Source organism: Rana temporaria, chromosome 7 (genome assembly GCF_905171775.1).
Source record: "Rana temporaria chromosome 7, aRanTem1.1, whole genome shotgun sequence".
NCBI lineage: Eukaryota > Metazoa > Chordata > Amphibia > Anura > Ranidae > Rana > Rana temporaria.
This window is the reverse complement of record NC_053495.1, coordinates 12,167,021-12,186,764: the sequence shown is the minus strand read 5'-3', so window position 1 is coordinate 12,186,764 and position 19,744 is coordinate 12,167,021. Positions and strand designations below refer to the sequence as shown.

The 19,744-nt window shown below is 48.6% G+C and overlaps 1 protein-coding gene across 1 annotated transcript in view; it reads right to left on the bottom strand.

Moving 5' to 3' along the window:
* LAMB2 (laminin subunit beta 2) overlaps positions 1-8,505 on the bottom strand; it is a 145,820-nt gene extending 137,315 nt beyond the window's left edge. Inside the window, exons 1-2 of the mRNA XM_040358908.1 lie at positions 8,290-8,505; positions 3,088-3,203 (exon numbers count right to left, since the gene is read on the bottom strand). Of these exons, the coding sequence (XP_040214842.1) occupies positions 3,088-3,115 (28 nt within the window). The 5' untranslated portion in view covers positions 3,116-3,203; positions 8,290-8,505. The remainder of the gene's footprint in view (positions 1-3,087; positions 3,204-8,289) is intronic.
* Positions 8,506-19,744: the final 11,239 nt, after the last annotated feature.

Sequence of the window (19,744 nt, the reverse complement as noted above, 5' to 3'; positions counted from 1 at the left end):
CGTTTCACTTTCAGGAAACGCGTCGGACGCCCCCCCCCCGTATAAATCACATCGTCCCGCTTCATACGGTTCACTTTCAGGAAACGCGTCGGACGCCCCCCCCCCCCGTATAAATCACATTGTCCTGCTTCATACGTTTCACTTTCAGGAAACGCGTCGGACGCCCCCCCTGTATAAATCACATCGTCCCGCTTCATACGTTTCACTTTCAGGAAACGCGTCGGACGCCCCCCCCCCGTATAAATCACATCGTCCCGCTTAATACGTTTCACTTTCAGGAAACGCGTCGGACGTCCCCCCCCGTATAAATCACATCGTCCCGCTTCATACGTTTCACTTTCAGGAAACGCGTCGGACGCCCCCCCCCCTGTAATGTTTTATCCATCGCCCAGGACCCGAGGCAGAAATGTTTTTTCACTTATCTGTACTGTGAAAGGGAAAAAAAAATAATAATGAGCAGCTCCAGGTAAGTAAACCCGGACGCTGCCAACCCCACCGACGTTCCGCGAGGCACCCAGACGGAGACCGTTCACGAGGAAGCCTGGATTGTTCATTAAGTTTACTACATAAAACGTTGTTGAGTTCACATTAAATGCCAAGGAGTGTATTTATTACTAAATTCGCATCAGTCGAATGTTCGCTTTCTATTTCCCCTTCAGGTCGAAGGTTATTCATTCCTAAGTGGGTATGGAAAAATGCTGTATTGTAGCCACTAGATGGAGCTATGGATCTTAGGTAATGGAAAGGTTCACAATGAAGAAAATACATTTTAAAAATGGAGAATTCTTCCATCACTATATTTACAGGATCTGTATTAGTGGTAACAATTGTGTAACGATCCCGGTCTTCCCAACGGTGCAGAAAAGCCAATCAGATGCCACACGCTGCTTAATTAGTCGGTAAATTGATTGGTTGGTTTTCTCTAGAAAGCAGCCGCAGCCTAACTAGAAAAGCCTGTCCCCTGCCAGCAGCTGCAGAGGGACACCCTTGTGCTCTGTGTGTGGAAGCAGTGGTCTCTCTACAGAGGTCCAGAAAGCTCCCTGCTCTGCTATCAGCAAACTTCATGCCTCCTGAGTCCTGATGTTAGGAGACCTCAAGCTCTCCACAGACTTCTATATAGCAGGACAGGGGGGGGGGGGGGGGTGTCAGACCTCTGCGGAGAGACTACTGATTCCAGATGGATTGGTGTCGGAGGAAAACACACAGTCACACCATGTTCACGTTTTGTTGTGTATCTGGAATGGATTTCTCCGCTACGGGACGGAAAGTTCAGTTGGGATTTTTATATGAAGATGCTGGAACCCGTCATCGGCCAATGAAAACTGTTCCTGCCGGCAGGTGTCTGCTGGACCTTTATATACGACACGTGACACGTGACATGTTCTACTATCATGGGGGTCATACATGTGTCATGTGATGTATCAATTATAAAACACAAACTCATCAACCAGGACCCTCCAATCACAAACCAGGACCCTCCAATCACAAACCAGGACCCTCCAATCACAAACCAGGGATCTTCCAATCACAAACCAGGATCCTCCAATCACAAACCAAGACCCTCCAATCACAAACCAGGACCCTCCAATCACAAACCAGGAGCATCCAATCACAAACCAGGACCATCCAATCACCAACCAGGGACCCTCCAATCACAAACCAGGGACCCTCCAATCACAAACCAGGGGCTCTCCATTCACAAACCAGGGACCCTCCAATCACAAACCAGGGACCCTCCAATCACAAACCAGGACCCTCCAATCACCAACCAGGGACCCTCCAATCACCAACCAGGGACCCTCCAATCACAAACCAGGGACCCTCCAATCACAAACCAGGGACCCTCCAATCACAAACCAGGACCCTCCAATCACCAACCAGGGACCCTCCAATCACAAACCAGGGACCCTCCAATCACAAACCAGGGACCCTCCAATCACAAACCAGGGACCCTCCAATCACAAACCAGGGACCCTCCCACAAACCAGGGACCCTCCAATCACAAACCAGGGGCTCTCCATTCACAAACTAGGACCCTTCAATCACAAACCAGGACCCTCCAATCACCAACCAGGGACCCTCCAATCACAAACCAGGGACCCTCCAATCACAAACCAGGGACCCTCCAATCACAAACCAGGGACCCTCCAATCACAAACCAGGGACCCTCCAATCACAAACCAGGGACCCTCCAATCACAAACCAGGGATCCTCCAATCACAAACCAGGGATCCTCCAATCACAAACCAGGGACCCTCCAATCACAAACCAGGGACTCTCCAATCACAAACCAGGGACCCTCCAATCACAAACCAGGGATCCTCCAATCACAAACCAGGGACCCTCCAATCACAAACCAGGACCATCCAATCACAAACCAGGAGCATCCAATCACAAACCAGGACCATCCAATCACCAACCAGGGACCCTCCAATCACAAACCAGGGACCCTCCAATCACAAACCAGGACCCTCCAATCACAAACCAGGGACTCTCCAATCACCAACCAGGGACCCTCCAATCACCAACCAGGGACCCTCCAATCACAAACCAGGGACCCTCCAATCACAAACCAGGGACCCTCCAATCACAAACCAGGACCATCCAATCACAAACCAGGAGCATCCAATCACAAACCAGGACCATCCAATCACCAACCAGGGACCCTCCAATCACAAACCAGGGACCCTCCAATCACAAACCAGGGACCCTCCAATCACAAACCAGGACCATCCAATCACAAACCAGGGACCCTCCAATCACCAACCAGGGACCCTCCAATCACAAACCAGGGACCCTCCAACCTTTGGGGCGTCATGCTTCACGCTTTGCGGGTCGCTGGGATTTTTTCGCACGACAATCGCGGCAGAACTACACCGTGATTTTTAGGTGCCATACAAATGAATGGCGTCTCAAATGTGCGTTCTGCGATTTCTCATTCACACCTCAGCGCTTTGAAGTCGCAGGGAGAATCGCTGAAAATCTTCCCCGCGATTCAAAACGCAGAGGTGGGAATGGCGTCTTATAACGTTTTATTTCTAAAATTCCTACGAATGTTTCAGGAAAAGAGAATAAGTTGTCACTTACCAGCGATCGCTGCGAGTCCCGGGAACATGGCGGACCAGACGGGCGCGTTTCACCGGGAATACGGCGTCCCACAGGTCTATGGGAAGCGTCACCACGATTCGCGGTCGGCGGCGGGTCTGGCGGAGAGATGAAGTTCATTGTTAATTTGGCAGCGATGAGCGGAACGCACTGCAAAGAAAATATTTTCCTGTCTGCGATCCGCCATTGGCCGCCAAGCTGAGAGAATCCGGAGCTTTTACACGACTCACATTCCCTCCGTGTTCTGCGTATGGGATGTACAACAAAGTAACTACCCGCTATTGAGTCGAATGTAATGAATGTGTAGGGCTGAGCTCCTGGACGGGAATCTTTGTCCCAAAAGAAAAAAAAAAAGAGTTTGCTGTAACTGTTTATAAAGCATTAGCTGGAGTTTGGCTTCCATTTGTTAGTGTATCTAAATCTGTTAGTACATATAACACCCCCCCCCCTCATCCAGACTGTCAATGCTGCTGTCTGCTGTGCCTCCTGAGCTCCTTCAACCTGAGTGTGTGTGTGTGGGGGGGGGGGGGGCTCTAATACAGGAGGTGTGTTATTGTATTATTAGTGCTGCCTATCAGTGCTGCTTCATCAGTGCTGCCTCATCAGTGCCCATTAGTTCAGCTATATCGGCGCCCATCAGTGCTGCCTATTAGTGCCCATCAGTGCTGTGTCATCAGTGCCCATCCGTGCAGCCTCCATAGTGCTCATCAGTGCACCTATCAGTGCCCATCAGTGTCGGCTTATCAGTGCCCATCAGTGCTGCCTTATCAGTGCCCATCAGTGCTGCCTTATCAGTGCCCATCAGTGCTGCCTTATCAGTGCCCATCAGTGCAGCCTCCATAGTGCCCATCAGTGTCGCCTCATCAGTGCCCAACAGTGTCGCCTCATCAGTGCCGCTTATCAGTGCCCATCAGTGCTGCCTCATCAGTGCCGCATATCAGTGCTGGCTCATCGGTGCTGCTGTTTCGTCAGATTCGGCGACCCGTCAGATTTTGTAACTACAAAGGGATGTTCCATAATGGCCATCTTGCTTAACCCCGCGCCGGTGTAGCAAGATGGCGGCGTTGGTACATCCCTTCCGTTACAAAATCTGACAGGTCGCCTAATCTGATGAAACATCGCCTCCTCAGTGCCCATTAGTGCAGCTTCATCAGTGCCCATTAGTGAAGCCTATTAGTGCCCATCAGTGCTGCATCATCTGTGTTCTTCAAATCTGAATTCCAGGAAGATGTAAAAGACACAAGTGAATCACAAATCAGGGACCCTCCAATGAAGGACCTTATCAGGGACCCCCAATCACAAACTAGGGACCCTCCAATAAAGGACCTTATCAGGGACCCTCCAATGAAAGACCTTATCAGGGACCCTCCAATGAAGGACCTTATCAGGGACCCTCCAATCACAAACTAGGGACCCTCCAATAAAGGACCCTATTAGGGACCCTCCAATCACAAACCAGGGACCCTCCAATTAAGGAACTTATCAGGGACTCCCAATCACAAATCAGGGACCCCCCAAAAAAGGACCTTATCAGGGACCCTCCAATGAAGGAACTTATCGGGGACCCCCAATCACAAATCAGGGACCCTCCAATGAAGGACCTTATCAGGGACCCTCCAATGAAGGAACTTATCGGGGACCCCCAATCACAAACCATGGACCCCCCAATGAAGGACCTTATCAGGGACCCTCCAATCACATACCAGGGACCCTCCAATGAAGGACCTTATCAGGGACCCTCCAATCATAAACCAGGGACCCCCAATGAAGGACCTTATCAGGGACCATCCAATCACAAACCAGGGACCCTCCAATGAAGGACCTTATCAGGGACTCTCCAATGAAGGACCTTATCAGGGACCCTTCAATGAAGGACCTTATCAGGGACCCTCCAATGAAGGACCTTATCAGGGACCCTCCAATGAAGGACCTTATCAGGGACTCTCCAATGAAGGACCTTATCAGGGACCCTCCAATGAAGGACCTTATCAGGGACCCTCCAATGAAGGACCTTATCAGGGACCCTCCAATCATAAACCTGGGACCCCCAATGAAAGACCTTATCAGGAACCCTCCAATCATAAACCAGGGACCCCCAATGAAGGACTTTATCAGGGACCATCCAATCACAAACCAGGGACCCTCCAATCACAAACCAGGGACCCTCCAATCACAAACCAGGGACCCTCCAATCACAAACCAGGGACCCTCCAATCACAAACCAGGCACCCTCCAATGAAGGATCTTATCAGGGACCCTCCAATGAAGGACCTTATCAGGGACCCCCCAATGAAGGACCTTATTAGGAACCCTCCAATGAAGGACCTTATCAGGGACCCTCCAATCACAAACCAGGGACCCTCCAGTCACAAACCAGGAACCCTCCAATGAAGGACCTTATCAGGGACCCCCCAATGAAGGACCTTATCAGGGACCCTCCAATCACAAACCAGGGACTCTCCAATGAAGGACCTTATCAGGGACCCTCCAATGAAGGACCTTATAAACTCATCCTAGGAAAGTGCACATAAAACGCGGTGCTGTGGACGCGGCCGATGCTGAGCGTCCTCTCCTCAGATGAATGGGAAATAGTGAAGGACATAAGAGAATGTGTGTGGGGGGGGGAGGGGGGGGGTAAGAAATATAACGGAAAATAGAGAAGGGAAAGCCAAATGAAAGGGAAGAAATGCAAAGGGAGGACGGGGAAGGGAAGGAAAGGAGAGGAAGTGGACAGGAGGAAAGGACAGGAAAGGGGGGGAAAAGGGGGGGGGGGTGGAAGGAAAAGGAACGGATAGGAAAGAAAGGGAAAATGGAAGAGAAGATGAGAGAAGAGGAAATAAGGGAAGGGAAGAAAGGAGATGGAAAGAAACTGCAATGGAAGAAAGGGGAAGCAAAGGGAGGGTAAGTGAGGAAATGGAACAAGAAGAGAAAAGAAGGGAAGTAAAAGTAAGAAAAGAGAAGGGAAGGGAAAAGAAGCGAAGAGAAGGTGAGAGGAAAGGAGGGAAGGGAAGAAAGAAGAAAAGGGAAGCAAACTGAAGGTAAGAGAAGTGAAGGGAAGAAAAGAGAAGGGAAGAGATGAGAAGAAAAGGGAAGAGAAGAGAAAAGAAGGGAAGATAACAGAACTGAAGTTCAGTGAAGAGAAGAATCGAGACAGGAAGAAAGGGAAGAGAAGAGAAGGAAGAAAAGAGAAGTGAAGAGACGGGAAGAAAGGGAAGGGAAAAGAAGGCCAAGGAAGAGAGGAGACCAGAAGAAAATAGAAGGGAAAAAAAGAGGAAGAAGGGAAGAAAAAAAGAAGGACAGGGAAGGGAAGAGAAGAAAAGAGACAGGAAGAAAAGGGAAGAGAAGGAAGAAAAGAGACAGGAAGAAAAGAGAAGAGACAGGAAGAAAAGGGAAGAGACAGGAAGAAAAGGGAAGAGAAGGAAGAAAAGAGACAGGAAGAAAATGGAAGAGAAGGAAGAAAAAAGACATGAAGAAAAGAGACAGGAAGAAAAGGGAAGAGAAGGAAGAAAAGAGACAGGAAGAAAAGGGAAGAGAAGGAAGAAAAGAGACAGGAAGAAAAGGGAAGAGAAGGAAGAAAAGAGACAGGAAGAAAAGGGAAGAGAAGGAAGAAAAGAGACAGGAAGAAAAGGGAAGAGAAGGAAGAAAAGAGACAGGAAGAAAAGGGAAGAAAAGGAAAAAAAGAGACAGGAAGAAAAGGGAAGAGAAGGAAGAAAAGAGACAGGAAGAAAAGGGAAGAGAAGGAAGAAAAGAGACAGGAAGAAAAGGGAAGAAAAGGAAAAAAAGAGACAGGAAGAAAAGGGAAGAGAAGGAAGAAAAGAGACAGGAAGAAAAGGGAAGAGAAGGAAGAAAAGAGACAGGAAGAAAAGGGAAGAGAATGAAGAAAAGGGAAGAGAAGGGAAGAGAAGGAAGAAAAGGGAAGAGAAGGGAGAAAAGAGACATGAAGAAAAGGGAAGAGAAGGAAGAAAAGAGACAGGAAGAAAAGGGAAGAGAAGGAAGAAAAGAGACAGGAAGAAAAGAGACATGAAGAAAAGAGACAGGAAGAAAAGAAGAAAAGAGACATGAAGAAAAGGGAAGAGAAGGAAGAAAAGAGACATGAAGAAAAGGGAAGAGAAGGAAGAAAAGAGACATGAAGAAAAGGGAAGAGAAGGAAGAAAAGAGACATGAAGAAAAGGGAAGAGAAGGAAGAAAAGAGACATGAAGAAAAGGGAAGAGAAGGAAGAAAAGAGACAGGAAGAAAAGAGACATGAAGAAAAGAGACAGGAAGAAAAGAAGAAAAGAGACATGAAGAAAAGGGAAGAGAAGGAAGAAAAGAGACATGAAGAAAAGGGAAGAGAAGGAAGAAAAGAGACAGGAAGAAAAGAGACATGAAGAAAAGAGACAGGAAGAAAAGAAGAAAAGAGACATGAAGAAAAGGGAAGAGAAGGAAGAAAAGAGACAGGAAGAAAAGGGAAGAGAAGGAAGAAAAAAGACATGAAGAAAAGAGACAGGAAGAAAAGGGAAGAGAAGGAAGAAAATAGACAAGAAGAAAAGAGAAGGAAGAAAAGACAGGACGAAAAGAGAAGAGAAGGAAGAAAAGACAGGAAGAAAAGGGAAGAGAAGGAAGAAAAGACAGGAAGAAAAGGGAAGAGAAGGAAGAAAAGACAGGAAGAAAAGGGAAGAGAAGGAAGAAAAGAGAAGGAAGAAAAGAGACAGGAAGAAAAGGGAAGAGAAGGAAGAAAAGAGACAGGAATAAAAGAGAAGAGAAGGAAGAAAAGAGAAGTCAAGGGAAGAGATGGGAAGAAAGAGAAGGGAAGTGAAAAGACAGGAAGAAAATAGAAGGGAAGAGAAGAGAAAAGGTAAAGAAGAGAAGAGAGGAAAGGAGAGAGAGAACGGGAGGAGAAGAGGAGAGAATGGAAGGGAAAAGAAAGATAAAGAAGAGAAGAGAAAAATGAAGAGAAAGAAAGATAAAGAAGAGAAAGAAAGAGGGGAGGAGAGGAGAAAGAAAGTGATGGGAAGGGAAGAGATTGGAAGGACAAATTAGGGAAGAGAAATAATGGAAAGGGAAGAGAAGGGCAAAGCAGCGGAGAGATGAAGAGGAGAATCTGTCAGTGTGGGAAGATCCATGGAGCCCCCCTTCCAGTGTCTGTGGAGCTCGGGGGTCCCAAGAAGTGACAGGTGTACCTGGGAAGCCCCCCATAGACTCACCCCTGGCTCGTCTCTCACACAGCGGACGCTCCCTCCAGTATAGGGATCTGATGATCTCTCCAGTCCCGGAGCTCAGCCTGAATCCAGTCCCAGCCAAATCCTTCTGTCAGGGAGCGGAGTGGAGGGAGTGCGGATCGGAGTGGAGGGAGTGCGGCTCGGAGTGGAGGGAGTGCAGCTCGGAGTGTGTGGCAGAGACAGAAGTTTCCACACACAGGCAACTGTACATACAAAGCAGGAGTGTTCCCAGGCTGGCTGAGCGAGGGGGGGGGGGGGGCACTAAGCCACAAGTCCACTCACGTTACACTATGTCCCCATTATACTCACACACAGGGTGTCATGTAGTGTGACACCGACAGACCGGCAGCACTGACACCCAGCAGACTCATTCATAAAGCAGAGCCAGGAGCAACTGTAACGGGAAAGTGATGAAACTGCTGACAACCAATCAAAAAATATTATTTTACAGATCTGATTGGTTGCTGTGGATTACTGCACCACATCAGGGCCATCTTTTCCATTGGGCACGCTGGGAAGTTGCCCGGGGGCCCTGCTTGCCTGGGGGGCCCCCACCGGCTGCCCAGCAACCCCAGTAAAAAATTGTGGAGAGTGACAGGTTAGAACTGCCCATGCTCAGTTTGCGGAAATCACAGAGAAGATCCGATCCTCCACGAGTGCGGGGGGGTTGCTGAGGGGGGAGTGAATGCAAAAATGTAAGGGGGCACTGATATAAAGGTTCCCCCTCCTATATTAGTGACCCCCCTTACCTTAGTGTATTTACTCTACGGAAGGTCGTCTCTGGTCACCAGAGTGCCCCCCACATCAGAGTCTGCAGGATTCCCCCTTACAATGCAAGGGGGAACTCAGTCTACTTTTTTTGCAGTGGCAGTAAAAAATGTGGTTCTGCCAGTAAATTTTATGATTTTTGTCAGTAAATTCTCATGCGTGACTGTGTAGACAGGGCCCCAGTGCACCGTATTGCCCGGGGGCCTATAATGCTCTTAAGATGACACTGCACCACATCCCACTTTCTAGCACCGCACGCACCATTCCTGCACCGCACGCACCATTCCTGCACCGCACACATCGTTCATGCACCGCACACACCATTCCTGCACCGCACACATCGTTCCTGCACCGCACACACCGTTCCTGCACCGCACACATCGTTCATGCACCGCACACACCGTTCCTGCACCGCACACATCGTTCATGCACCGCACGCACCATTCCTGCACCGCACACACCGTTCCTGCACTGCACACATCGTTCATGCACCGCACGCACCATTCCTGCACCGCACACACCTTTCCTGCACCGCACACACCGTTCCTGCACCGCACACATCGTTCATGCACCGCACACACCATTCCTGCACCGCACACACCATTCCTGCACCGCACACATCGTTCATGCACCGCACACACCATTCCTGCACCGCACACACCGTTCCTGCACCGCACACCGTTCCTGCACCGCACACATCGTTCATGCACCGCACACACCATTCCTGCACCGCACACACCGTTCCTGCACCGCACACACCGTTCCTGCACCGCACACATTGTTCCTGCACCGCACGCACCATTCCTGCACCGCACACATCGTTCCTGCACCGCACGCACCATTCCTGCACCGCACACATCGTTCCTGCACCGCACGCACCATTCCTGCACCGCACACATCGTTCCTGCACCGCACGCACCATTCCTGCACCGCACACATCGTTCCTGCACCGCACGCACCATTCCTGCACCGCACACATCGTTCCTGCACCGCACGCACCATTCCTGCACCGCACACATCGTTCCTGCACCGCACGCACCATTCCTGCACCACACACATCGTTCCTGCACTGCACTTACCATTCCTGCACCACACATTATTTCTGCACCGCACACACCGTTCCTGCACCGCACGCACCATTCCTGCACCGCACACATCGTTCCTGCACCACACACATCGTTCCTGCACCACACACATCGTTCCTGCACTGCACTTACCATTCCTGCACCACACATTATTTCTGCACCGCACGCACTGTTCCTGCAACGCACACACCATCCCTGCACCGCACACACCGTTCCTGCACTTCACACACCGTCCCTGCACCTCACGCATTGTTCCTGCACTGCACGCATCGAGATGGGAATGAGGGACACCTACTAGCAAAAGTATGTAGACATAGGGCACACCCCCTGCCACACCCTCTTAAAGGAGAATTAACAAAGAAAAAAGATTAGTTAAACCCAGAAGTTATTTTTTTACCACTACTATTCCTTTATATTGGCACGCACCATTCCTGCACCATTCCTGCACCGCACACACCGTTCCTGCACCACACACACCATTTCTGCACCACACACACCATTTCTGCATCGCACACACCGTTCCTGCACCGCACACACCGTTCCTGCACCACACACACCATTCCTGCACCGCACACATCGTTCCTGCACCGCACACACCGTTCCTGCCCACACCGTTCCTGCACCGCACACACCGTTCCTGCACCACACACACCATTCCTGTACCGCACACATCGTTCCTGCACCGCACACACCGTTCCTGCCCACACCGTTCCTGCACCTCACACACCGTTCCTGCACACACCGTTCCTGCACCGCACACACCGTTCCTGCACCGCACACACCGTTCCTGCACCGCACACACCGTTCCTGCACCGCACACATCCACACCTCCCAACATGTTTAGATGGGAATGTTTTACACCTACTAGCAAAAGTATATAGGCATAGGACACGCCCCCTGCCACACCCCCTTAAAGGAGAATTAACTAAGAAAAAAGAAGAATAGTTAAACCCACAAGTGCTTTTTTCCCCCCCCACTACTATTACTTTATATTGGTTTTTGGAATTTTCAAATACAACAATTTAGAAATCAGATGAAAGGTTTAGGGCTGGGAAACACTATTTGAAAGATAAAAAGTGCATTTTATATACATCTATAGAGATCAGACCAAAATGAGGAAGAAAGCCAGTGATGAGCTATGCACATCATTCCTGCACCACACATATCATTGTGAAGGAGGGAAGAAGAAAAATGAAGGAAGAAAGAGGATGGGGGGGAGGAAGGATAGAAGGAAGGGAGAGGATGGAGAAGGAAGGAAGAAGAAAGGAAGGAAGGGGATGGGAGAAGGAAGGATAGAAAGAAGAGAGAGAATGGGAGAAAGAAGGGAGGGGATGGGAGAAGGAAGGAAAAAGAGAAAGGAAGGAAAAATGGGGGAAGGAACGCAGGAAAGAAGAAAGGAAGGAAGAAAATGTATGGGAGAAGGAAGGACGGAAGTAAGAGAGAGGATGGGAGAAGGAAAGGAGGGAGGGAGAGGATGGGAGAAGGAAGGAAAAAGAGAAAGGAAGGAAAAATGGGGGAAGGAACGCAGGAAAGAAGAAAGGAAGGAAGAAAATGTATGGGAGAAGGAAGGACGGAAGTAAGAGAGAGGATGGGAGAAGGAAAGGAGGGAGGGAGGGGATGGGAGAAGCAAGGAAAAAGAGAAAGGAAGGAAAAATGGGGGAAGGAACGCAGGAAAGAAGAAAGGAAGGAAGAAAATGTATGGGAGAAGGAAGGACAGAAGTAAGAGAGAGGATGGGAGAAGGAAGGAAGAACAAAAAGGAAGAAAAGAAGATGAAGAAGGAAGAAAGGGGATGGGAGAAGGAAGGACAGAAAGAGGGGAGAGGATGGGGGAAAGGAAGGCGAAGGCAGGAAGGGAGGGAGAGGATGGGGGAAAGGAAGGGGAAGGAAGGAAGGAAGGGAGGGAGAGGATGGGCGAAGGAAGTGATGGGCGAAGGAAGAACAGAAGAAAGGCAGAGGACAGGGAAAGGAAGAAGAAGAAGGAAGGAAGGAAGGAGATTGGAGAAGGAAGGAAGAGGACAGGGAAAGGAAGGAAGAAGAAGAAGGAAGGAAGGAGATGGGAGAAGGAAGGACAGGAAGAGGGGAGAGGATGGGGGAAGGAAGGAAAAAGAGAAAGGAAGGAAAATGGGGGAAGGAAGGCAGGAAAGAAGAAAGGAAGGAAGAAAATGTATGGGAGAAGGAAGGACAGAAGTAAGAGAGAGGATGGGAGAAGGAAGGAAGAACAAAAAGAAAGAAAAGAAGAAGAAGAAGGAAGAAAGGGGATGGGAGAAGGAAGGACAGAAAGAGGGGAGAGGATGGGGAAAAGGAAGGGGAAGGAAGGAAGGGAGGGAGAGGATGGGCGAAGGAAGTGATGGGCGAAGGAAGAACAGAAGAAAGGCAGAGGACAGGGAAAGGAAGGAAGGAAGGAAGGAGATTGGAGAAGGAAGGAAGAGGATGGGGGAAGGAAGGACAGAAGTAAAGAAGAGGATGGGGGAAGGAAGGACAGAAGGAAGGAAGAGGATGGGGGAAGGAAGGAAGAATGAAGGAAGGAAGGAGATTGGAGAAGGAAGGAAGAGGACAGGGGAAGGACGGACAGAAGGAAGGAAGAGGATGGAGGAAGGAAGGAAGAAGAAGGAAGGAAGGAGATTGGAGAAGGAAGGAAGAGGATGGGGGAAGGAAGGAAGAAGAAGGAAGAAGAAGAAGGAAGGAAAGAGATGGGAGAAGGAAGGACAGAAGGAAGGAAGAGGATGGGGGAAGGAAGTATAAGAAAGGAAGTGTAAAATAGGGTCGTCTTAGGTAAGAAATGTCACCATTTGTAATAAGGAAATGATTGTTACACTTTCCACCCATTAGATGTATTTCTCCCGTAGATCAGATCTGTGCTCCAGGAGGTCAGTTACACTTCGATGGGTCACTTTGGGTGACAACGATTTCCCCATTTTTTCAATGTGTCGGCCCTAATGACCCATCGCCCCCCCCCCCCCCCCCCGCCCCCAAACACACATACATTGGTTGCTGAGACTGAAGTTTGATGTTTAGTTTCCTCTTTAATTTTCTATCACATAGTTGCAGCTCCCGGCTCTCACTATGAGGAATGTGTGCGCTCCCTCCAAACTTATAACTGGCTTCTGCTTCTAATTAAAGCCTCCCAGCAGAGGAAGGTGAACACAGCCTGCCCCCTAGGGGAACACTTCTGTCATGGCATGCCGTGTATATTCAGAGCACCTGCAGTAGCTGTTCATTTACAAAGAGCAAGTCAATGACTGTCCCCCCTTTTTCCAGATAATTTATGATAGACCAACATGGAAAAACGCTTCCTTCTGCCTGCGGCCGACTGATGACATCATCTCAGCCTAGGCAAAACAAAATCCATACTTCACAACTGTTCCTGATTGGCAGGGACTGTCCCAGTGATGGTGCGTCCATAGAGGGCGCAGGAGCGCCGCCCCCACGCTCCTGCGCCAACAGATAGATTCATGCATTGCATTAATCTATCTATTGCTGCCACTGCGGCCCCCTATTCAGGTGTCCGGCCCCTTGTCATAAGCTCTAATAGGCTTCTAAATTGGTAAACAGCGGGTGCAATGTTGTGCGTTCGCTGTTTACACAGTGTTGTGTTAGAGAAGCAAATAAATCGCTTCCCTAACACTGACCCGCCTCTCAGCCAATCAGGTGCTCGGGTCTGGTTACCCTGTCACCTGATTGGCTGAAGCAACAGGCGCTTTGATTGGACACCTATCAGGCAAATCAAATCATAGCAGAGACGACGGGAAGAGGACAGGAGAAGACATGGAGGACTTGGAGCGTGGAGGACAGCGCCGAGACAGGTAAGTGCCGGGCGGAGGGCACACTGGCAGTATTTGATGGGGCACACTGGCGGCACTTGATGGAGCCTACTGGCGGCAATTGATGGGGCACACTGGCACCAATTGATGGGGTATACTGGCGGCAATTGATGGGGCACACTGGCGGCAATTGATGGGGCACACTGGCGGCAATTGATGGGGCACACTGGCGGCAATTGATGTTGCACACTGGTCTGCAATTGATGGCAATTGATGGGGCACACTGGTAGTATTTGATGGGGCACACTGGCAGCAATTGATGGGGCACACTGGTGGAAATTGATGGGGCACACTGGTGGCAATTGATGGGGCACACTGGTGGGAATTGATGGGGCGCACTGGCGGCAATTGATGGGGCACACTGGCGGCAATTGATGCGGCACACTGGTGGCAATTGATGGGGCACACTGGCGGCAATTGATGGGGCACACTGGTGGCAATTGATGGGGCACACTGGTGGCAATTGATGGGGCACACTGGTAGCAATTGATGGGGCACACTGGCGGCAATTGATGGGGCACACTGGTAGCAATTGATGGGGCACACTGGCGGCAATTGATGGGGCAAACTGGTGGCAATTGATGGGGCACACTGGCGGCAATTGATGGGGCACACTGGCGGCAATTGATGGGGCATACTGGCGGCAGTTGATGGGGCACACTGGCAGCAATTGATGGGGCACACTGGTGGCAATTGATGGGGCACACTGGTGGCAATTGATGGGGCACACTGGTGGCAATTGATGGGGCACCCTGGCGGCAATTGATGGGGCACACTGGCGGCAATTGATGGGGCACACTGGCGGCAATTGATGGGGCACACTGGTGGCAATTGATGGGGCACAGTGGTGTTACAATACTATTTTCTCTACAGGTTGAATGTTAATTTGTTGAATTTATACAGCGTGAATCAGGAAAATTACCGATGACCGAATTAATAATATTTACGTTTCACTTGTAGGAGCGACACGCGACACGCAGCCGCATTCGCAAGCCTTTTAAGATCCGAAAGTCAACATCGAAAACGATTGTTTCCGCCATGCCTCATTAACGCACAATCCCGTCTGTTGATGAATCTTTCACACAAGCTTTTTACATCACCAACCAGTCATGAAATTTCTTTACTTCGCCCATTTAATCTCGAAGAATGAGCCCCGAAACCAAAACAGAGCCGCGAAACGCATGACGGGGGAGCATGAAAGAAGCGCTCTTGTTATTTTACCCTCAGGGGCCAATGGCGGGACCTTTAATATAAATGTATGTATTTCATTTCCCGTCCAGGAGTCTAAACATTTCGAGGATAGACTCCTCCCTTTCACCAACGCTACTTTCCTAAAACATAAAATAATAAAAAAAGCTTCTTTGTATATATACAGTGGATATAAAAAAGTCTACACACCCCTAAATGGCTTCCTTTACCTTAGTGCAGTCCTCCTTCACTTACCTCATCCTTCCATTTTGCTTTTAAATGTCCTTATTTCTTCTGAGAAATCCTCACTTCCTGTTCTTCTGTCTGTAACTCCACACAGTAATGCAAGGCTTTCTCCCTGGTGTGGAGTGTCGTGCTCGCCCCCTCCCTTGGACTACAGGAGAGTCAGGATTAACACACAGCTCCTTTATCTGCAACGTAGAAAGCGCCCTGACTCTCCTGTAGTCCAAGGGAGGGGGCGAGCACGACACTCCACACCAGGGAGAAAGCCTTGCATTACTGTGTGGAGTTACAGACAGAAGAACAGGAAGTGAGGACATTTAAAAGCAAAATGGAAGGATGAGGTAAGTGAAGGAGGACTGCACTAAGGTAAAGGAAGATATTTAGGGGAAACAAATTGTACCTTTACAACCAACCCCTTTAAAGGCGCTGCAGGAAAATCAGGCAAGTGTTGGCTGTGTGGTACATGTGACAACAATCTCCCGTATTCTTCATATGTCTGGGCTATGGGGTAGAGTGGAAGATGGAAGACAAATTTTCCCCGTACTTTGCCTAATACATTTATTCCCTGTGGTCGTCGGCTCCCTCTAGTGGCCATAATGTGGTATTTTTCCCAATTGAGGTATTTCAGGAAAATGCTGGATTGTGGCCACTAGATGGAGCTGACGAAAATAAACGTATTAGGAAAATTACGGGGATTTTTCGTAGCGGCATTTTCATAAAATAGATCCTTAAAAGGAATAAGACACAAACAGTGTTTTTTTTATTTATTTTTTCATATATTTATTTGCTTGAAGTACAAATTTTAGAACAATCTGCAAATACAAACATATTTCAGACTCACCTAGAACACACTGAATTCCAGTCGTTATTACTTTACATATTTTTTTTTTTTCCCTTCACAACGTCTTGTAGTAATTAGTGACCTTCCAGGGTCACAGAGAGATACGCGATGGTCATGGATGATATAGTCTAAAGTAGCTCATCTGGTTTCCTGTACACGGACTATAACCAAATAATAACAGTGTACAAAGGGCAGATATGGGGGAGAATGAGATGGAGATGCATACAATCTATGCAGTGCGGGGGATTCCTTATGGTTGAACTCTGTTTTTTCTCTCAAATTTTTCCTTTCCCCTTGAACAATTAAAAACACTTACAATTATTTTACATTTCATACACCTTTTCCCAGTATCCTCCTTAATGTCATCACTTCTTCAATGTTTTAGCAATGTGGGGGAGGTTTATAAGAGTGTGGGGGGGGGGGGGGTAGAATTGGGTTAGGATTTTAGAACGGGACTCCATCTAATCTCCAGCCATTCTGGGTTGGCCTTCCTTTTCCTCTTATTGGGTATATAAACTGGGGATCAAACTGTTAGTATGGCGGTCTATGGAACTAGCAGAACCCTGGAGAGCTCCAGCAGGTGATGGTAAGTGAGCCTTGGGTCCTTCTACCCCGTAATTGGGCCCAGCTTTGGACCTAATACGGTCATTCAGGAGAATAGTCCTTTGGGGGCAGCCTATGACATAGATCACCTGTGGCCATGTACTTTGAAGCCTAAGGCTACAGCTAAGGCTATGGACTCCAGCAGGTGATGGTAGGTGAGGTCCTTCTACCCTCTAAGTGGGCCCAGCTCAGGACCTAATCCAGTCATTCAGGTGAATAGTTCTGTGAGGGCAGCCTATGGTATAGATCACCTGTGGCCATGTACTTTGTACCCTTTGGCTAAGGCTTCAGACTTAGATCACTGGTGGCCATGTATGTTGAAACCTACAGCTAAGGATAAGGACTTAGATCTCTGGGGGCCGGGGCCATGTACTTTGAAACCTACAGCTAAGGATAATGTCTTAGATCCCTGGGGCCATGTACTTTGAAACCTACAGCTAAGGCTACAGACTTAGATCACTGGTGGCCATGTACGTTGAAAACCCATGGCTAAAAATAAGGACTTTGATTACTGGTGGCCATGTACTTTAAAACCTACAGCTAAGGATACAGACTTAGATCACTTGAAGTTGTGGTCATGTACTTTGAACCCTATAGCTAAAGACATGGACTTAGATCAGTGGTAGCCTTGTACTCTGAACCCCATGGCAAAAAATACAGACTTAAATCACTGGTGGCCATGTACTTTGAACCTTATAGCAAAAGATACAGTCTTAGATCACTGGTGGCCATGTACTTTGAACCCTATAGCTAAAGACAGGGACTTAGATCACTGGTGGCCATGTACTTTGAACCCTATAACTAAAGACACTGGGGTAGATTCACGTAGCTGCGCTTGATGTTACGGCGGCGCAGCGTATCGTATTTACGCTGCGCCGCCGCAACTTACAGGAGCAAGTGCAGTAGTCACAAAGCACTTGCTCTGAAAGTTGCGGCGGCGTAGCGTAAATGGGGCCGGCGTAAGCGCGCGGAATTCAAATGTGAAAGGGGGGGCGTGGTTTATGTAAATCGATGATGACCTGACGTGATTGACGTTTTATACGAACGGCGCATGCGCCGTCCGTGTACATATCCCAGTGTGCATTGCTCCCGAGTACGCCGCAACGACGTATTGGTTTCAACGTGAACGTAAATTACGTCCAGCCCTATTCGTGAACGACTTACGCAAACAACGTAAAAAATTCAAATTTCGAACTGGGAACGACGTCCATACTTAACATTGGCTGCGCCACCTAATAGCAGGAGCAACCTTACGCCGAACAAGCCTAACGTAAACTACATAAATAATTTGCGCCGGCCGTACGTACGTTTGTGAATCGGCGTATCTAGGTAATTTGCATACTCTACACCGAAAACAACGGAAGCGCCACCTAGCGGCCAGTGTGAGAATGCACCCTAAGATACGACGGCGTAAGAGAATTACGCCAGTCGGATCTTAGGCTAATGTCGGCGTATTTTGCTTTCTGAATACAAAGAGAAGATACGCCGGCGCAGATTTGAATTTACACGGCGTATCAATAGAAATTCTTTCTGAATCTACCCCACTGACTTAGATTAGTGGTAGCCTTGTAATTTGAACCCTATGGCAAAAGATACGGACTTAAATCACTGGTAGCCATGTAATTTGAACCTTATAGCACAAGATACGAACTTATATCACTGGTGACCATGTACTTTGAACCCAATGGAAGAGATATATTACTGTTGAATGTTCTACCAATATTTGGACCCCGTAATGCCTTTTTACTGTTCAGTAAAGATGGCAGAAAAGACTGGACATCCCATTAATGGTCAAGCTAGGATGAGTATGACGAATTGTATGGTGTGAAAGGTTCATAAACCCTTGTCGGGTCTCCTGAACAGTGAAGGTAGGAGTACTCCGACCCTTTTCTGGTGTCTTCAGGGTGTCATGCAGAGCATGGAGGATTCTGCTGCCACTGCTTTCCTGAAGTGTAAGAGAGACTGTTCTGTGGAAGATTTGGGCATGCCAAGTATCTCTGTACAGATACAGGGCAACCAGGTAAATCAACCAATGGACTGTGAGGTTGCTTCCTTTTTGGGCCACGAGAATGTTCACAACTTGGCAAAGCGATGACTCTTCCAACTACAAAGAAGAGGTAACCCAACCTCTCATGTTCTATGGTAGGCGTCCTGGTGCAGGAGGCCTACCTCCTACCTAGCTCAACTTACAAGGAGCCCTACGTCATATATCCTATGTCATCTCTTCCCTTCAACCACAAAGGGGTGGTAACAAGACCAGTCATCAGTCACCAGTGGTGACCAGTCATCTTATTAGGAATCTGATGCTCTGAGGCCTCTCAACTATACATGAGATGTCTACATCCATAGACTGAAGCAAGCTTTTGGATAAAGTTTCATTAGTACTTAGTTTGTTCTGACCAGAGTGTAAATTTTAAAAATCCATTCATCTTATGTCCATTCAGACATGCCCTCACACTGCCTAGCTGCTGGTAGAAGTGAGTGTACATTCAGATTGCAATGTGTTTGGCCTGCTTTGGACCCGTTTTTCTTTTTGAAAGACAGATGGCCTGTCACACCAACAATGGGCCAGATCCACAAACGAGATACGACGGCGTATCTACTGATACGCCGTCGTATCTCTGTTTCTAACTATGCGACTGATTCATAGAATCAGTTACGCATAGCTAGCCCTAAGATCCGACAGGTGTAATTGAATTACACTGTCGGATCTTAAGGATGCAATTCTAGGCCGGCCGCTAGGTGGCGAGGCCATTGCGGCCGGGGTAGAATATGCAAATGAAGATTTACGGCGATCCCCGAACGTCCTGAACGACCCGTCGATCTAAATTTCCGTCGGGTTACCCCGCTTAATACTAGGGCTGAGCCCTAGTTCTCCTAAGCCATGTTAA